The following is a 15592-nucleotide window of genomic DNA, read 5'->3' as shown; positions in this document are numbered from 1 at the left end:
ATATTTAGTTTAGCCCACGACTTAATCCCAGTTTTTAATTTTGTCCTCTGTGGATTTGAGTTTGATATCCTCATTTATTGTGATCTCCACTGCTTTAATGTAAAGGAAATAGTTAATGGGTTAGTAGTTGCAAAAAAAGGCCTTAGACAAAAATGCATAGAAAGTACTTTATAAATACTAACAAAGATGTAATTAAGCACTTATTATGCATTTTAATATTAACTAGCTATTAATATGTAGTCCCTAATTTGAAGTGTTATAATTTTATTTTGACTTTTTTTTGACTATTTTTTTATATTTATGCCTTATTTGACACCAGTCTTTTGCTATTTTACTACTTTACTACTTATTTTGAATGTATTACTTCCATTTATATATTTTCTCTTTGTTGTTATAATATAATTGTGAGCTACTGTGTCCAAATAACTTCGCTTATGGATCAGTAAAGTTTGTTTAAGTCTCGATCTGTGTCTGTAAAGAGGGCAAGACTAATTTAGCTCAAATAGGAATAAACCCGGTGCAGTTCTTTTAATGCAGTCCCCCCCCCCCTTTTCTATTCTATCCATATTCAGAAGTGTTTCCTGTTTGTCTGTAGCGAGAGCCCATGACTCACTTAATGGCTGCTCTTCCACGCGGCGCCGGCGACTGGAGGAAATCGAGGTCAATTACATGATTCTCCAAAAATCCGCGGCGAAACTCCCCCCTCGCTGACCTTTTTAACTCCAAAACAACTCGCCAAAGACCGGCCACGCATTTTCACTCAGGGATGCAAACCCACACGCGCTCAATCGGTCATTAAGCACGCCGCAATGTTTATTTTAATTGGACGCATTTAGTCGTATTTGTTTTGATGTGGAGTCTCGCATTATAAACTGCTCCAGGTCATTATAGCGGAGACATTACCTTTGGATATAGTACAAAGTTTTCAACAAATTACCATAGCAGAGGTATAGAGTATTTGCACAAAAGCTAGCATACAATTAGCCAAGCCCTTCTGGATATTGTTGTGGATGTCTGTTTTCGAGCTTTACCTGACACATACTCTTAATTAGAATCCAACTTGTGCGTATTGTGTAGTGTAAAACCGGGGCTGGCTGCAACTCAAAATAATGAGTTTTGCCTAAATGAAAAGTACTTTATTGTGTTTCTTACAGCTAAAATTACATAAAACTGGTCTAGAACGATGTAGCAGCGTTTGTATCGAGACGAAAGCGTCTGGTTTTGCTTCAACAAAACAGAATGTGGCCTAAAGTCGTCGGAATACATTATAGATACAAGATCAGGGAGGTTTAATGATGGGTATAGCTTTTGTCTGGAATGGCATTAAGTATCTTGCCTTTACTCGAGTATTTTTATTGGTAAAGAATTGGTATTGGTATTGAAACACTTTTTTAGCGTGAGTGGAGTCGCCGTTGGAGGAGGGTCGGTCTGCAGCATTGGCGTTCCAGACGTACAACAGAAACTCACTAATGGGCATTTCTGTAGCGTGTAATCAACCAGTTTTGGACTCTTTCGCTTTTTCGCTTCTTCTTGGCAAAAGTCTATACTGTCAGTGGTCGAAGTAAAGCGGCGAGAGGTTATGTCCGTACATATCTTTTGTTTGTAGAGTTTGAGCGATTCCAGCGTCATGTTAAATGTACATGAACAGAATGTTGTTAGAATGTGATCAGACCCTCTCCGGTAACTAACTTTTTAACTTGGCTGTTTTCATTGTCACTGTACGTATGGGAGAGGGTCTGATCATTCTGTTTATGTACATTCAACATGACGCTGGAATTGCTCAAATTGTACAAAGAAATGATACTTACGGACATAACCCAAGTGCAGCATTAACACTAGTATTTGTCATGAATGCAGTTTTTTTTCTATCCAAATGATGCACTTCCAGCAGTAGACCCACTACTGTGTTGAAAGTACTGAAGGAAGGCTTTTTTTGGAAGGGGATATAAGCTAAAAACGGGAAGTGGAAGAAACAACCATTTATGTTCTGCAGACCTACGATATTGCACAGATCTGACATGTAATTTGATCTAGTTATATCACCCCTTTACTCTCCACATTTAAAGAGCCATTAAACACCCTCCCGAAGCTTTACTCCGCCCCTCAGCTAAATCTGAAAAATCCTCCAGAGTGGGCAGTGTCGGGCAGGTTGGGGGGAGCTCTAAAGCGATGATGCAACACGGCACACAGCGGTGAGCTCTGGACTTTGAAATAGAGCAGACATTTGTGCTTGGATCATGCCTTTTCCCTTTTCTCCAGACATAGCGGGACATCGTGGTTCCCGGTGGTGCCAGGTGAGGGGCTCCTCACGTAGAGCCCGTAGACGCCAGTGGCTGCGCTGGTCACGTACTGTAGTAACCTGTATCTGACTCATTGGCGGCTGTTCGTCCAACCCGAAAAGTCAAATGCACTGGCCGTAGTTGAGCTTAAAGTCAGATTTTTAACAAATATGCACTAAAATGCCAAAATAAGGTCAGGGATAGATACACACTTCTATTTTAGACCCATTACACAGCTAATCAGTAACTGTGTAATGACCTATCGTGGAACATAGACAAAGCAATAACATCTTCATGGAGACAGGCAGGTGGCAGATCACCTCACTAGAAAAAGTTAGTGCACCTTTTAGTTTCCTCTCAGTTTTTATCTTATAGCACAATAGTTGTCCCTTCATTCACTGACATTTGATAGGGTTAAAGGCTCTGTACCTGTACTGTCTTAAAATGTGAAAAACTGAAGCAGTTTAACAGTTTGCAGAGGTCCAAAGTTATTCTTGACTTACCTTAGGCATTCTGCGCTTCCTCATCAGATTTCACAACTGTCAGGGACGTGAGCAAAGTGATGTGACAGTAAAGCTACCAGTAATTGGTATGCTAACCACGCACTTCTTCATTATCTAACAATAGAATGTTTTTCAATTAGACACAGACAGCACGCAGAGCACTTATTGTGACCTCAAGAGCTGCTTGTGCCACGTATCTGTTCTGGAGCAAGATTTGATTGTATTTGCTCAAATACGACAGCACCACGACCTTATAAGGGCTTTTAAAGGTGCACTATGTAACTTTTTTGTTGGGGCTTTGTCAACTGCTTGTTTCTTTGGATATGCCATTGCTCTGCCTAGAATGTTCCACATTATGACATTAAACAGTTCAATCTAACATTTATTCAATTACAGCTGGATTTATAGCTCAAAAATACCTAGAAAACAGGCATTCTAACTGTGAGTGGGGTCGCCTCTCCACAGATCTGACCTGTAACTTGGTCGACTTTGGGCTCCATGAAGATAGAAAGGGTTAATGCCACACTGTGAGACATTCAAGACAAAGCAAAAACATCTCCATGGAGAAAAACATCTGACAAACCCTCCACCCGAAAAGTTACACAGTGCACCTTTAAACTAAAAATACCACGTACTCTTTAAACAACAGGTCACGCAGACAGAGGAGCACAGAGGAGATGCCTGAGACCTTCTTTGTTGTTTATTGTTGAGAATGTTATGAATATGTTCTCTGTCTCCTCTGTAGACCCACGTTCCGGTACTTCACGTGGCACACTTGCATCCTGGGCATCGTGGGCTGTGCGGTGATGATGTTCCTGATTAACCCCATCTACGCCTCGGCCAGCATCGCCTTCATGCTCCTGCTCCTGCTCCTCATCCACTACCTCAGCCCCACCTCCAGCTGGGGCTACATCAGCCAGGCCCTCATCTTCCACCAGGTACCAGCCCAATCTGTTTCTATTGCTGGGTTACAGACGACATCACAGCATCTTTAGGCCAGTATGAATTAATATAGATGGGGGGTAGCTAAAATTTGAATTGTTAAATTGCTAAATTATGCTGTAATTTAGTGAGTTCTTGGGTTTAGTAAAAAAAATGTATTCAGTGATATATCGCAGTACTACACTGCACAGTTCTTGAATCGATTCAAAATGCGTCTGAATCGAGTTTTTAAAATCATATTTTTCACAAAAATTCCAGAGTTACATTTACTGTTCTCATGATTTAAAAAATAATTAATGTAATATATAATTTTGTGCTTGTGATGGTGCACATGGCTATATTATTAGAAGTAATTATTGATAAATCGCAATATATTTAGTATTGGGATATATCGTATCATGACATGCATATTGTGATACATATCGTATCATTAGATATATGGCAATGCACACCCCTATTATGTGTGAATTGTAGGGATGTAACAATAACCGAAATATTGTGATATCGTATCGTCAAAGTTCTCACAATAATATCATGGACCATCACAGTATATCAAATTACAAGTCTCGTTGCTTAAATTAAGAGTTCTGGTGCAGCAATAGCTAAAAAAAAAAGACAGACAAAACTACACAGACCATGATCCTTTGCTCCATCTCAGTGTAGACTACATGAAGAATAACAGTTCTTTTAAGTCTTGGTTCTTTGGATTAAGTCTTATCAAGGCAATTTAAGAGGGAAAAGTAGAGTATTAGCCTCCACAAAATATCGCAATACATATCGTACAGTGAGATGGATATCGTGAAAATATCGTGCAGAGAGATTTGGATATTGTTACATCCCTAATCATGAGCCTCCCCACGATATCGCAATAACTATAGCGTGAGGTTCATACCGTGACAATGTCGTATCGTGAGACTTGGATATCGTTACACCCCTAGTGAATTGTGTCACTATGGTAGCTGATGAACATTCTGGCGTAGAGATGTATGTAGAGTGCCGCCCCCCCCCAGCCTGATGTCACTGCAAAGTATTAATTGGTGCTTTTCAGATTCTTGAGTGTGGTGATGTCATACTCCCAAATGGGGGACACGCTTTTTCCTATTGATTACTTTGTACTTTGCCATGAAATATTTAAAAAGTAAATGCACAAATGTTGAACCTGGTCGTTTATTACTGACAAGACCCAGTGTTGTGATGTCATCTTTTTATTTTATCATGCATTTTAGTATTGTAACTCTATTAAAATGTTTATTTTTTCATTTAAGGATCCCCATGAGTCTCTGCAAGTGCACAAACTCCTCTTCCCCTCTCGTAATAAAAGCATTAACAACCTGTACATACATTAACAGTAAATTACATTAACAATCAATACATAACAACAACTTATATCAGTTAATTGCATATTTCTATTTTCTTGCTTCTTACTGGAATTTCCAAAGCTTATCTTATCTTTGTGTCACAGCAATAACTCATTAGGAACAGGGGTGGGAGATTGAAAAATATTGAAAACATAATAATCAACTTTATTTTTTTATTTATTCTGCTGAAAAATTATGCGACTTTTATTTTCTGAATCCCTCCCCATTGTTGCGCTCCATAGTTACTCACTTTAACCCAACAATACCCAGCATGCTCACTTTTGCCACCAAGAAGACCAGCAAGAAAACGACACAAAAAAAAAACTTCCTCTTACCTTAACCTCATAAATGATTGTGAAACTTCTTTTGTTATCGGCAGGGAAAACATCTTTATTACTAGTTACAGGGGAGACTAAGAAGGAGGGGCACTTCTCCATCTCGGTGATTAAACCCACTGTGAACCAGGCTCAACATTTCCACACTGAATCAGGGTCTAATTATGAAAAATAGAAAACGATTGTGTAACGGGTTCAACAAAAAACACTCGAAAACTTTGCAATTTAAAAAGGCTCTCAATAGCTTATAAGTGAGTAGACAGATTTCACTGAAAAAGTATTATTTTAGTATTAAAGGCAGATATAAGTATATAAGTTTAAAGTGCATATGAGAGGTTTAAATGATTCTCTAATTTGGACTTTATTTGTTGGGATAATACATGTTGTAAATATAAATTATAGTTTTACACCAAACAAGAAGCTATTTGCAAAAGAAGAAAAGTTGAAAGAAAAATTACAGGAACTCAAATTAGAGGAAAAAGAGGTCTATATTAAAGGTTGTATAGAGGATTTTTTAAAGGTTGTATGGAGGATTTTTTTTCAGTTTCAAATTGTCAATGAAAGTTTAAAATACCATTACAGAGATGCAGCAGCCTTGACCAAAAAAGAAAAAGAATGAAAATCTATCAACTGTGGACGTAGTGAGGCCAGATAAACATCCAATAGAAAACGAGACTACCTCATTTTCTATTGGCTGTTAGGTTGTCAATCAAACTCCCTACGTTTCTAGTGTAACTGACTCGCGGCGCGCTGGGATTACGTGGTTTATGCAGCGGTTTTTAGAGGCTTTTTCGAACTGTCGCTTCCTCACAAATCACACAAAATTTGTTGCGATTGCAGACGAGAATCCACGACCAGTTCGCCACAAAAGAAAGTCAGTTTTTGAGGTCGCTAAAAGAAGAAGAGAAAGGGAAAAGGAGCAAAACCAAACTGAGGTGATTCTTGGAGATTTCTTTCAGCGATGGCGCGACTGAAGCAGACGAAGGATCTAAAAACTGAAGACGCATCGGTCGCTAAACTATTTCTAGACAGGTCACTTCAACAGGAATTCTGAACGTGCACTGGCTGTAAACAAGCGTGATTTCTAAAGTAAAGAGGCAGGAGGAGGTGTTTCTACTGAGGGAGCTGTGGAGGAGGGAGGTGGTGTCACGCATGCACAACATTTGAAAAAGGACTGTCACTGTATTTCACTTCCCTTAAAAAATCCTCTATACAACCTTTAATGACATCACACTTTGGAGAATTCTGTCCAAAACTATTAAACACTTTTTTTTTTTAAATACTCAATTCCTCAAAAATTCCTCGAGTAATTTAACTGTTTTTTTTACTAAATCGCTCCATATATCCTGCTTCATATATTTGATGTTTTCTGTTGTAACTAAAATGTAGAAAGTGGTAAGAAAACATAATTAAAAAAAAAAAAGAAAAATATGAGAGGCTGTGTCCAAACTTTTGACTGGTGCTGTTGAAACATATGCTATCAGTCAAAAGTTTGGACACACTTTCACCAAATATGTGAAGCAAGATATATGGAATTATTTACTAAAGAAAAAAGTGAAGTAACTCTAGTAAACAAACAAACAAAAAAAATCGACAAAGCAAATGGTGGCTAATTTGAGAATTTGGTTATCATTTTTATTTAACTTTTTTTTTTGCGACATAATTCCATAAATGTAGAAACTAGTAAAAATAAAGAAAAACACTGTCCAAACTTTTGACTGGCAGTGTTTATTCAATTAAAATCACAATTAATAATCACAATTATTTAAGAATGAAACAACATTTTACAACAGTAACTCATGCTGTCCTTCATACTAAGATTCGAAAGAGAATTTGCCCAATTTTGGCTGCGATTTACTTCTCTGCAAGTTCAGGGAGGCTTGACACGACTTTGTGTCTTTGTGTGCGATTTTGAAAGCCCTTGCACTCTTAATGTGTGTGGCGTAACCAGTGTGTCAGGAGCAAATGGAGTAATGGACGCACAGGCACAAGATACAAACTCAGTACAGTGGTCCCTCATTTATCGCATGTTTTAAGGCTGTAAAACCCCTCACCACACACTTTATACACTTTTCTCAGACAGGACAGTTACAACCCTTTTTGCATCCTTCTTAAAACTTATTGTTGTCCTTATGTTCTTTTCCTTCTTCTTTATGTAACAAACCAAAGATGAATTTATTCCGTAATGGCGCCTAGAGCCGTGTAACTTCTACCTTCCTTTAGTGTGTCCAGAAGTCCAACTTTTTGTGTGATGGTTTGCGTCTTCCTCTGCCTTTTGGGTACAACCACAGGAGACGTTGTCGGTGCAGAACATGTGTTCTGTGTGTGGGTTTTGTCAGGGAGAAGTCTTGCAAACACATAGCACTTCAGAATAATACTGCTAGAGATCCAACATTTATGTCAATTTGACAAGCTGAACTCTTCTGTACTGTACAGGATACTCTGCACGGAGGAGATTGATTGACAATGTTCCACAGTCCCTTAGCCAATCAGGACACCGGGGGAGGAAAACAATGCGTGTTCATATGCTGTAAGAAAAAAAAAAAAAAAAAGCATGCAAAATTTCACAAAAAAAGCTGCAAAACATCAATGTCGTGAAAGGTGAACTACGTTATAGTGAGGGATGACTGTATAGTGAAAATAATTATTACTCACCTCCTGTAAAGTTGTGAAATTTTAAACTGCAGTATTTCATTCATATTGTCCATAGAATTTGTCCTCTGGAAGTAATGACACCCAGTCCACAAAACATCGCTATTAATCCAGTTTGAGGCGTTCTTTAAAAGTAAAAAGGCAAGAGTAGTTCCTCAAGTGTGTCTGTTTACATCCACACACACTTTATCATCTGTGGATCGCAGCCATATCTCGCTGCAGTCTTTGCGATCGGACATTTTAAATCTCATAAGTATCTCCTCGTGTCTGTGTTGTGCTCTTTTTATCGCATGTTTAAAAATCTTTTAAGACCAAAAAAATCCCGTAGCGTGTGACGGCCTTAATGCTATATTGCAACCAAATACATTTTTATCCCAGCGCTGCTCCTCTGAATTTGAATGCTGTGCACACTTTAGATTAGATGGCTCTTGACCAAACATGAGTATCTCCCTCTCTGAGAATGACAAGAGGCCCTGGATCCGCACACACATTTGGAACTCTAATCGGAACAGTGCGTCGTCACAAAAACTGCATCCCCCCTCTGCTTTACAAGGGGCTGTACCTGAGCCAAAGCCATCACTCTGCTCCTTTATAGAGACACACGGACGCACACAGATACAGCCCCCTCTGCCAGCCGTGTACGCATTTACTAGACAAACACGCACTCCCCTCAGCGACGCCCTGTCATTCCTACAACCTCCATCGATCACGTTTATATCTGCGGCTCCAGGCACGGGTGAATCTGCATCTCCGGGTTTTTTACGCTGGAGTAAAATACACACAAGGGGGGCTCGATGTGTGTAACCTGTTCTTCCATCTGACTTCTTACAACAGCTAAAGGGTTGTGTTGTGCATGTAAAAAGTAATCCTTAACCTTAAATATATGTTTTTGGAAATCATCTTATTTAGTTCTAATTTGTCCATGATTTTAAAGGTGCACTACGCAACTTTTCTGGTGGAGGGTGCGCTACTGACTTGTCTCCATGGGGATGTTATTGCTCCATGGTAGTTCTCGTACCATTTAGAAAATATAGTATCTCACTGCTTTTACCTGAAATAAGTAATAGTTTGGTTTTTCGACTGTTGATTCTGTAAGGAGCTGCACTGTTTCTCAGGGTTTTTTTAATGTAGATTTTTCTTTTTCTTTATATGTAAGCGGCCATGTTTGTTTTTAATGTGAACAGAGCATTTGTCTCCCTGATTGGATAATCACACCTTCTGAAATCAGGGAGGCAGGACACAGCTCTAGATCCACTTGTCTTTGTAAAGTTTTGTCAAAGCGTGTGGTTCTGGCTGGTCAGGTGAAAAACATACTGTTCCAGCTTAAAGGGAATAATATAACAACATTAGTAATTGTTGTGACTGGCCGATACTGCAAAAAGTTCTATCTGAGTAAATACAGATTACTCAAAGATTTAACTTGATTTGAGTAGATTTCACAAGTTAAATTATCCACCAATGGAATAAATCTTTTTTTTTTTTTTTTTTTTCCCTCAAACACATGTTTTAGTTTCATATTTTAAGCACAAAGAGTTGTTGTTTTTCTTATCTTCAGTGTAACTACTGTATTTTTCTGACTATTAAGTTGCTCTGGTGGAAAAAAAAACATATAAATTGCACGGGACTATAAGTCGCACTTTTTGGGGGACCAGGAACTGACATTTCATCTTGAAAGGCAAGTTCTAGTAATAACAATAGAACAGAGAACAACAGACTGTTAACATCACATATGAACAGTTCTTCAGATAAACTATAACATAAACAACAGAACAAGTTTACCAAACTCTCCATCTCACTCCAAATCACTACATCCATCGAATTCTTCATCCTCGGTGTCACTTTTGAGCAACTCCGCGACCTCCGGAGGTAAAAGGAGCACCACTTCGTCTTCTGTGTACCTGTTCTCAGACTCAGCATCAGTTTGTTAGAATTATTCCGGCCTTTCTGAATCCCAAATGGATGGTTTCGGTGTCACTGAAGTCACTTAATTTTTAAATTTTCAGTGTTACAGAAGTAATGGTGTGATTGATTGACATGATACAGACAGGACAGCGGCTCTTTCTGCAGGAGACATACGCAGTAGAGCCAGTGATACAGGAGTAATAGGAGTAGCAGATACTGGCACACAAGACTAGAGCCTTTTGCAGGTGTCAGTTTTTAAATTTTAATATATCAAGTCGCACCAGAGTATAAATCGCACCCAAACCTTGAAAAAATGTGTGACTTATAGTCCGAAAAATACTGTAGGTGTTTATTCCTATTTCAACTACAAAAACACCTGTTCCATTGGTTGGAGTGTTTGTCCACTGATCCAAAGGTTGTCAGTTCAACTCCGGCTCTTGACATAAACATCGCTGGTTGAGCGATCATATCCACTGACTCACAGGTTGGCCGGTGTGATTTCACTTTCCACAGATGAATGCTGTTGTTGTGTTCTTGGGAGTGAGTGAGTGGTTCCTTGATGCAAAGCAGTCTGAGTGCCTTGAAGGTGCAAAAGTGTTGTATAAAAATGCGACTATTTACCATTGGTACATAATTTGACTTGCCGTATGAAATGTACACAAATCAATATAAGATGCGCTTAATTCAAATGCAAATGTAATCACAATTGTTTATCAGCAGTTTTATTTCCTTCCCCTTCTTCCTTAGCCAAAGTATTGTAAAAGAAAGATGCTTCCTGCTATAGCCCCAGTACAAACAGATAGATGGGCTTTACATCACTGCGCTGTGTCCTCTAGCTGTGAGCCTGTTGCGTTCAAGGAGAAGGGCCTGGGTGCCAAGAGGCTGAGCTTGCCAAGTGAGCGCAGTCTGGGTCTGTGGGAGCAGAGAGAGGGCTCGCCAGCAGCCTGTCACGCGGGAGAACATTATTACAACCACTTAACTTATTGGGCTTTCAATCCGCCTCCACACGCACACTTATTTCTACTCCCACCGCCTGCTAGACAATCTCAGGAAGATTTCATAATAAGGCTGAACAATGCTGGAAATAGCAAGTAGGGTTCTCAAAAGTATTGGAAATCTGATTCTAATCGATACTAAAATGAGTATTGAAAGTAGGTACTTGTTTGAGCAGGTATTGATATTACAAAAGTCACATTCACAGGTCAAAAATGAAGCTTTCCTGAATGTCTTTAGAATGATCTTGTGCTGTATCAGAACAAGTATAAGAGCACATAGACTAGTGTACGCCCATGGACCACTAATTGATTACATTATTAGATAAAAGACTGCATTCTAATAGACAAGAAAGAACTATGATTTAATGTTGAAAATTACATTTGATTGTCATCATGGAATTAGAATCAGTATTGAGTATTGAGTCTATTCCTTAGTATCAGCATTGAGTTTGAAATTTTAGTATTGTGCAAATTTAAGCAAGTGTACAGATTATGGCTATCCAGGCTGGGGCCACAAGTGCCTCCGCTCAATTTCATTTCTCTCCTGCAATTAGGTCAGGAATCAGAATACACTAGACACTAGACAAGAACCTAAGTTGTGGACTGTGCACCGGCCAATCAGCGAAGAGCTGTGAAGCCATGACTGGGTCCCTTTTGTGGTTAAGCACAACAGTAAACAAAACAGTCCACATGGATGTAGACGAAGACAGACATCCTGTGTTGGCAACGATTCCCGAGATCAAGGATTTAAAGCCGGAACAAAGAGAATGTTTGTTGAATTTTATCAAGGCGTTATTGCCCTTCTTCCTACAGGATTTGAGAAAAGCTTAATATACCAGTTAGCCCCGTTTGAGGCACATTACATACGTCACAACCAAATAGCAGCGACTGATTAAATTAAAAAAGTACTCGCCTGCTGTCGAGCGAACTAATCCTAATGCTGTGAGGTCAGATGGTTTCCACAAAGTGAAACCAACTGATGAATCAGGCTAGTTTATGGCAGCATCAGTAAACAATACTAAAATACCATAAAGCAGTTGTCAACCAGAATCTAACTTGTTTATAACTTAACCCACGCCCATACTGAAGTTGTGTCATGTGCCAACGGAATATACTGTTAATGGTCACGATTTTCTTGGATTTGGAAAATGGCTCCTACACCAATGATTTATGTTTTAGGACCTATATTATGCTATTTCCTGGTTGACATTATAATGTTATAATGCAGGTATGTTTTTGAGATGGTAACAACATTATAACATTGCCAAAAGCTCAAAGAGTCTCTTTTGTGTAATGTAGGACCTTTCATTTCTATTAATATTAGCCTCTGCTCCATCACATCATAACTAGTTTTTAAAAATCCTACAACCTCTGTATTGTCCCTATAAAAGCACAGCCCACGTGCGCTAACACCACGTATGTGCCGTCATCTTTTATGCAAGAGCTTTTCAAGATGGCCGTCTGCCAACTGGGTGACATTGAGCAAAAGGGAAGGTCCACTAAAGTAACGCAGTAGCTGACAACTGTGTTTACGAGAGCAAAACAAAAGAGGAGATGCTATCGGAGGAGGAGCGGAATTTTCTCCGTTTTCGATGACTGATGGAGGGGTGATGGATGGGACCGAGGTGGCAGTCAAATCATGATGCTCTGATGGATGAGAACCAGGCAAACTCAGATAAACACAAAGAATGAGATGACTAAAAGCTCAGGGATTCAGCTCCGCGGCCTTGTTTTATTTGGTTTTCTATTACCGAAATTACAGGCCAAAAGCATCATTTCGCAGATTAGATACCGGCGCTATAAAATTTTCTTGATTTATGTGTGTTCAGACAAAGACAAACGGCATCCCTGAAGGCGGATTACGAAATAGTCATGATTGCTTCAGAATTTATGGAGCTATATTAACATAAAGAGGTGCACTTAATTCTCCTACCATTACTTTAAGTGTAATAAATACACTCTCCAGTGGAATAACATGTAAAAGTTATGTTAAAGTCACTATCATAGACCTTTTAGAAACCATAACTCCTTTTTGTAGCCAGAATACACTTGCAGTTTGTTATTTCAATTCATTTTAAAGGTACAGTGTGTAACTTTTCTGGCGGAAGGTCTGACAAATGCTTTTCTCTGTGGAGATGTTATTGTATTTGTCTGGAATGTTTCACAGTATGTAGAGACCAAACCAGACCAAGTTACAGGTCAGATCTGTGGAGAGGCGACCCCGTTCACAGTCAGAATGCATGAACTGTAGGAAAGGGACGAGATCTCGTGTCACAAGAGGTTGCAAGACAAAATTGCCTCAAGATCATGCACACATGAGGAAAACAATCTTGTGAGATTTTTCCTCCTGAATTTACCTTTGGCTTGGACAAAAAAGTTCAAAAAAGCAATATACAATGACCACTAAAATAGTACATAGTCAATAAAAATTGTGAAATGGATTGCGCTTACTATTATTATTATTATCTTGTGGAAAATTGTGTCTCGTCCCACCCCTAGTGTAGTAGTAGTAGTTGTAGTAGTAGTTGTAGTAGTAGTTGTAGTAGTAGTTGTAGTAGTAGTTGTTGTAGTAGTTGTTGCAGTAGTTGTTGCAGTAGTTGTTGTAGTAGTTGTTGTAGTAGTTGTTGCAGTCGTTGTTGCAGTCGTTGTTGCAGTTGTTGTTGCAGTAGTTGTTGCAGTAGTTGTAGTAGTTGTAGTAGTTGTAGTAGTAGTAGTAGTAGTAGTAGTTGTTGCAGTAGTAGTAGTAGTTGTTGCAGTAGTTGTAGTAGTTGTTGTAGTAGTAGTAGTAGTAGTAGTAGTAGTAGTAGTAGTAGTAGTAGTTGCAGTAGTTGCAGTAGTAGTAGTTGTTGCAGTAGTTGCAGTAGTAGTAGTTGTTGCAGTAGTTGCAGTAGTAGTAGTTGTTGCAGTAGTTGCAGTAGTAGTAGTTGTTGTTTTAGTTGCAGTAGTAGTTGCAGTTGTAGTAGTAGTTGTTGCAGTTGTTGCAGTTGTAGTAGTAGTTGTTGCAGTTGTTGCAGTTGTAGTAGTTGTTGTTGCAGTAGTAGTTGTTGCAGTAGTAGTAGTAGTAGTAGTAGTAGTAGTTTATATTCTTCAGTCATTTCCTTAACTTACCATGTACTTCATAGAGTGTTACAAACATAGATGTGTAATGAACTGTAATATTTGTAAAATCATGATACTTCTCCTCACAATAATCAGTAACAGTACAATCTGATATAGTGAGATCTCTAGTGTTATAAAAATGTATTCACTCAAAGTCATTCTATAAAGTAGCGGTTAGCCACAACTGCCTTGGCACAGGGAAGTGGCTGCCATTCTGTGCCAGTGGCCTCAACCACATTACACACTGTACTGTTATTTTTTAGTAGCTGTCCTTTAAAATCAATCGTACTTGATTTATGATAATGATGTACTATCACTTACAAGAATACTGCAAAGTACAAGTATAGTGCAAAATTATAGTTTACCCAATTATTCAAGTTGAAGATGGAGTTTTTTTTTTGTTTTTTTTAATATTAGTAGTATTAGTATTAGTGTTAGTATTAGTATTAGTAGTATTTTTTATGTCTTTATTTATCAGGTCAAGTTATTAAGTCAAAGCAATGTACAGAAAGAGGTACAGTGGTGGAAAAAGTACACAGTCTTGTCACGTAAATAAAAGTACAGATACTGGATCAAAAGAAAAAAAAGTAATAAGTATGAAATAAAAAATCGTCTTAGGTAAAGTACAAAAATAAGAAAGTACTTAAAGAGTCTGAGATCCAATAAAGCTTCAAACATACTGATTTTGATAGTAGTTGGTATTTTTTCCTTGTCATGTTTTTTTTTTTTTTTTTTTGTATTCTTCCCGGGCTTGTATGGAGAGACAGTTAAGAGAGATGTAATGTTTGGTTCCACATGATTACATCCTATAATAGAAGCATGATACAGTCTTCAGAACATGACCAGAATCTCAATGTTCATCTCCGTGTCACTGCAGTGTACTACATGTACCACGATGTACTGCAGTTCTCAAGAGATCTGACAGGCAGTACGCGCTATTCTTCACTATAGTGTTGTAATTTTCAAGAAAAGTGCAGTAATGGAATTGGATGGAGTAGTTTTAGTGGAGATTCTGATTCCCTGAAAGTTTTATATATGATAATGTAATATCGTATCGTCAGATGTCTCTCATTAATACCATGGGCCATCGCGATATATCAAATTACAAGTTTCTTTGCTTAAATTCATTCTTGTGAAGCAGCAGCAACTAAAAAACAGATAGAACTACATATACCATGATCCTTTACTCTGTTTCAGTCCAATCTACAAGTATCAAAAATCTGATACAAATCGATATTAAAACTAGATCCGGATTTGAGCAGGAATCAATACTAAAAAATGATACAGTTGGGCATATCAAGTTATAAGATTCTTTGCTTAAATTCATTGTTTTGATGCAGCAACAGCTAAAAACAGAGAAAACTACATATACTACATATACCATGATCCTTTGCTCTGTGTAACTTCAGCTTACATGATGAAATAACTTTTTGAAACACTTTTGAATCTTTTGGATTATGACAGAAAAGTAGCATATTGACAATTTTGTTTGCCTTCATAAAATCTTAAAGTAAATATAATTTCAGG

The 15592-nt window shown here is 38.3% G+C and overlaps 1 protein-coding gene across 1 annotated transcript in view; it reads left to right on the top strand.

Moving 5' to 3' along the window:
* zgc:153039 (uncharacterized protein LOC767698 homolog) overlaps positions 1–15592 on the top strand; it is a 148357-nt gene that overhangs the window by 114185 nt on the left and 18580 nt on the right. The window contains exon 11 of the mRNA XM_055166791.1: positions 3528–3720. Coding sequence (XP_055022766.1) covers positions 3528–3720 — 193 coding nt within the window. The remainder of the gene's footprint in view (positions 1–3527; positions 3721–15592) is intronic.

The sequence above is a fragment of the Boleophthalmus pectinirostris genome, unplaced genomic scaffold, assembly GCF_026225935.1.
Source record: "Boleophthalmus pectinirostris isolate CB_2022bp ecotype Guang Dong unplaced genomic scaffold, ASM2622593v1 HiC_scaffold_9, whole genome shotgun sequence".
NCBI classification, from domain to species: Eukaryota; Metazoa; Chordata; class Actinopteri; order Gobiiformes; family Gobiidae; genus Boleophthalmus; species Boleophthalmus pectinirostris.
The sequence above is the reverse complement of the archived record's forward strand: the minus strand, read 5'-3'. Positions and strand labels throughout refer to the sequence as shown.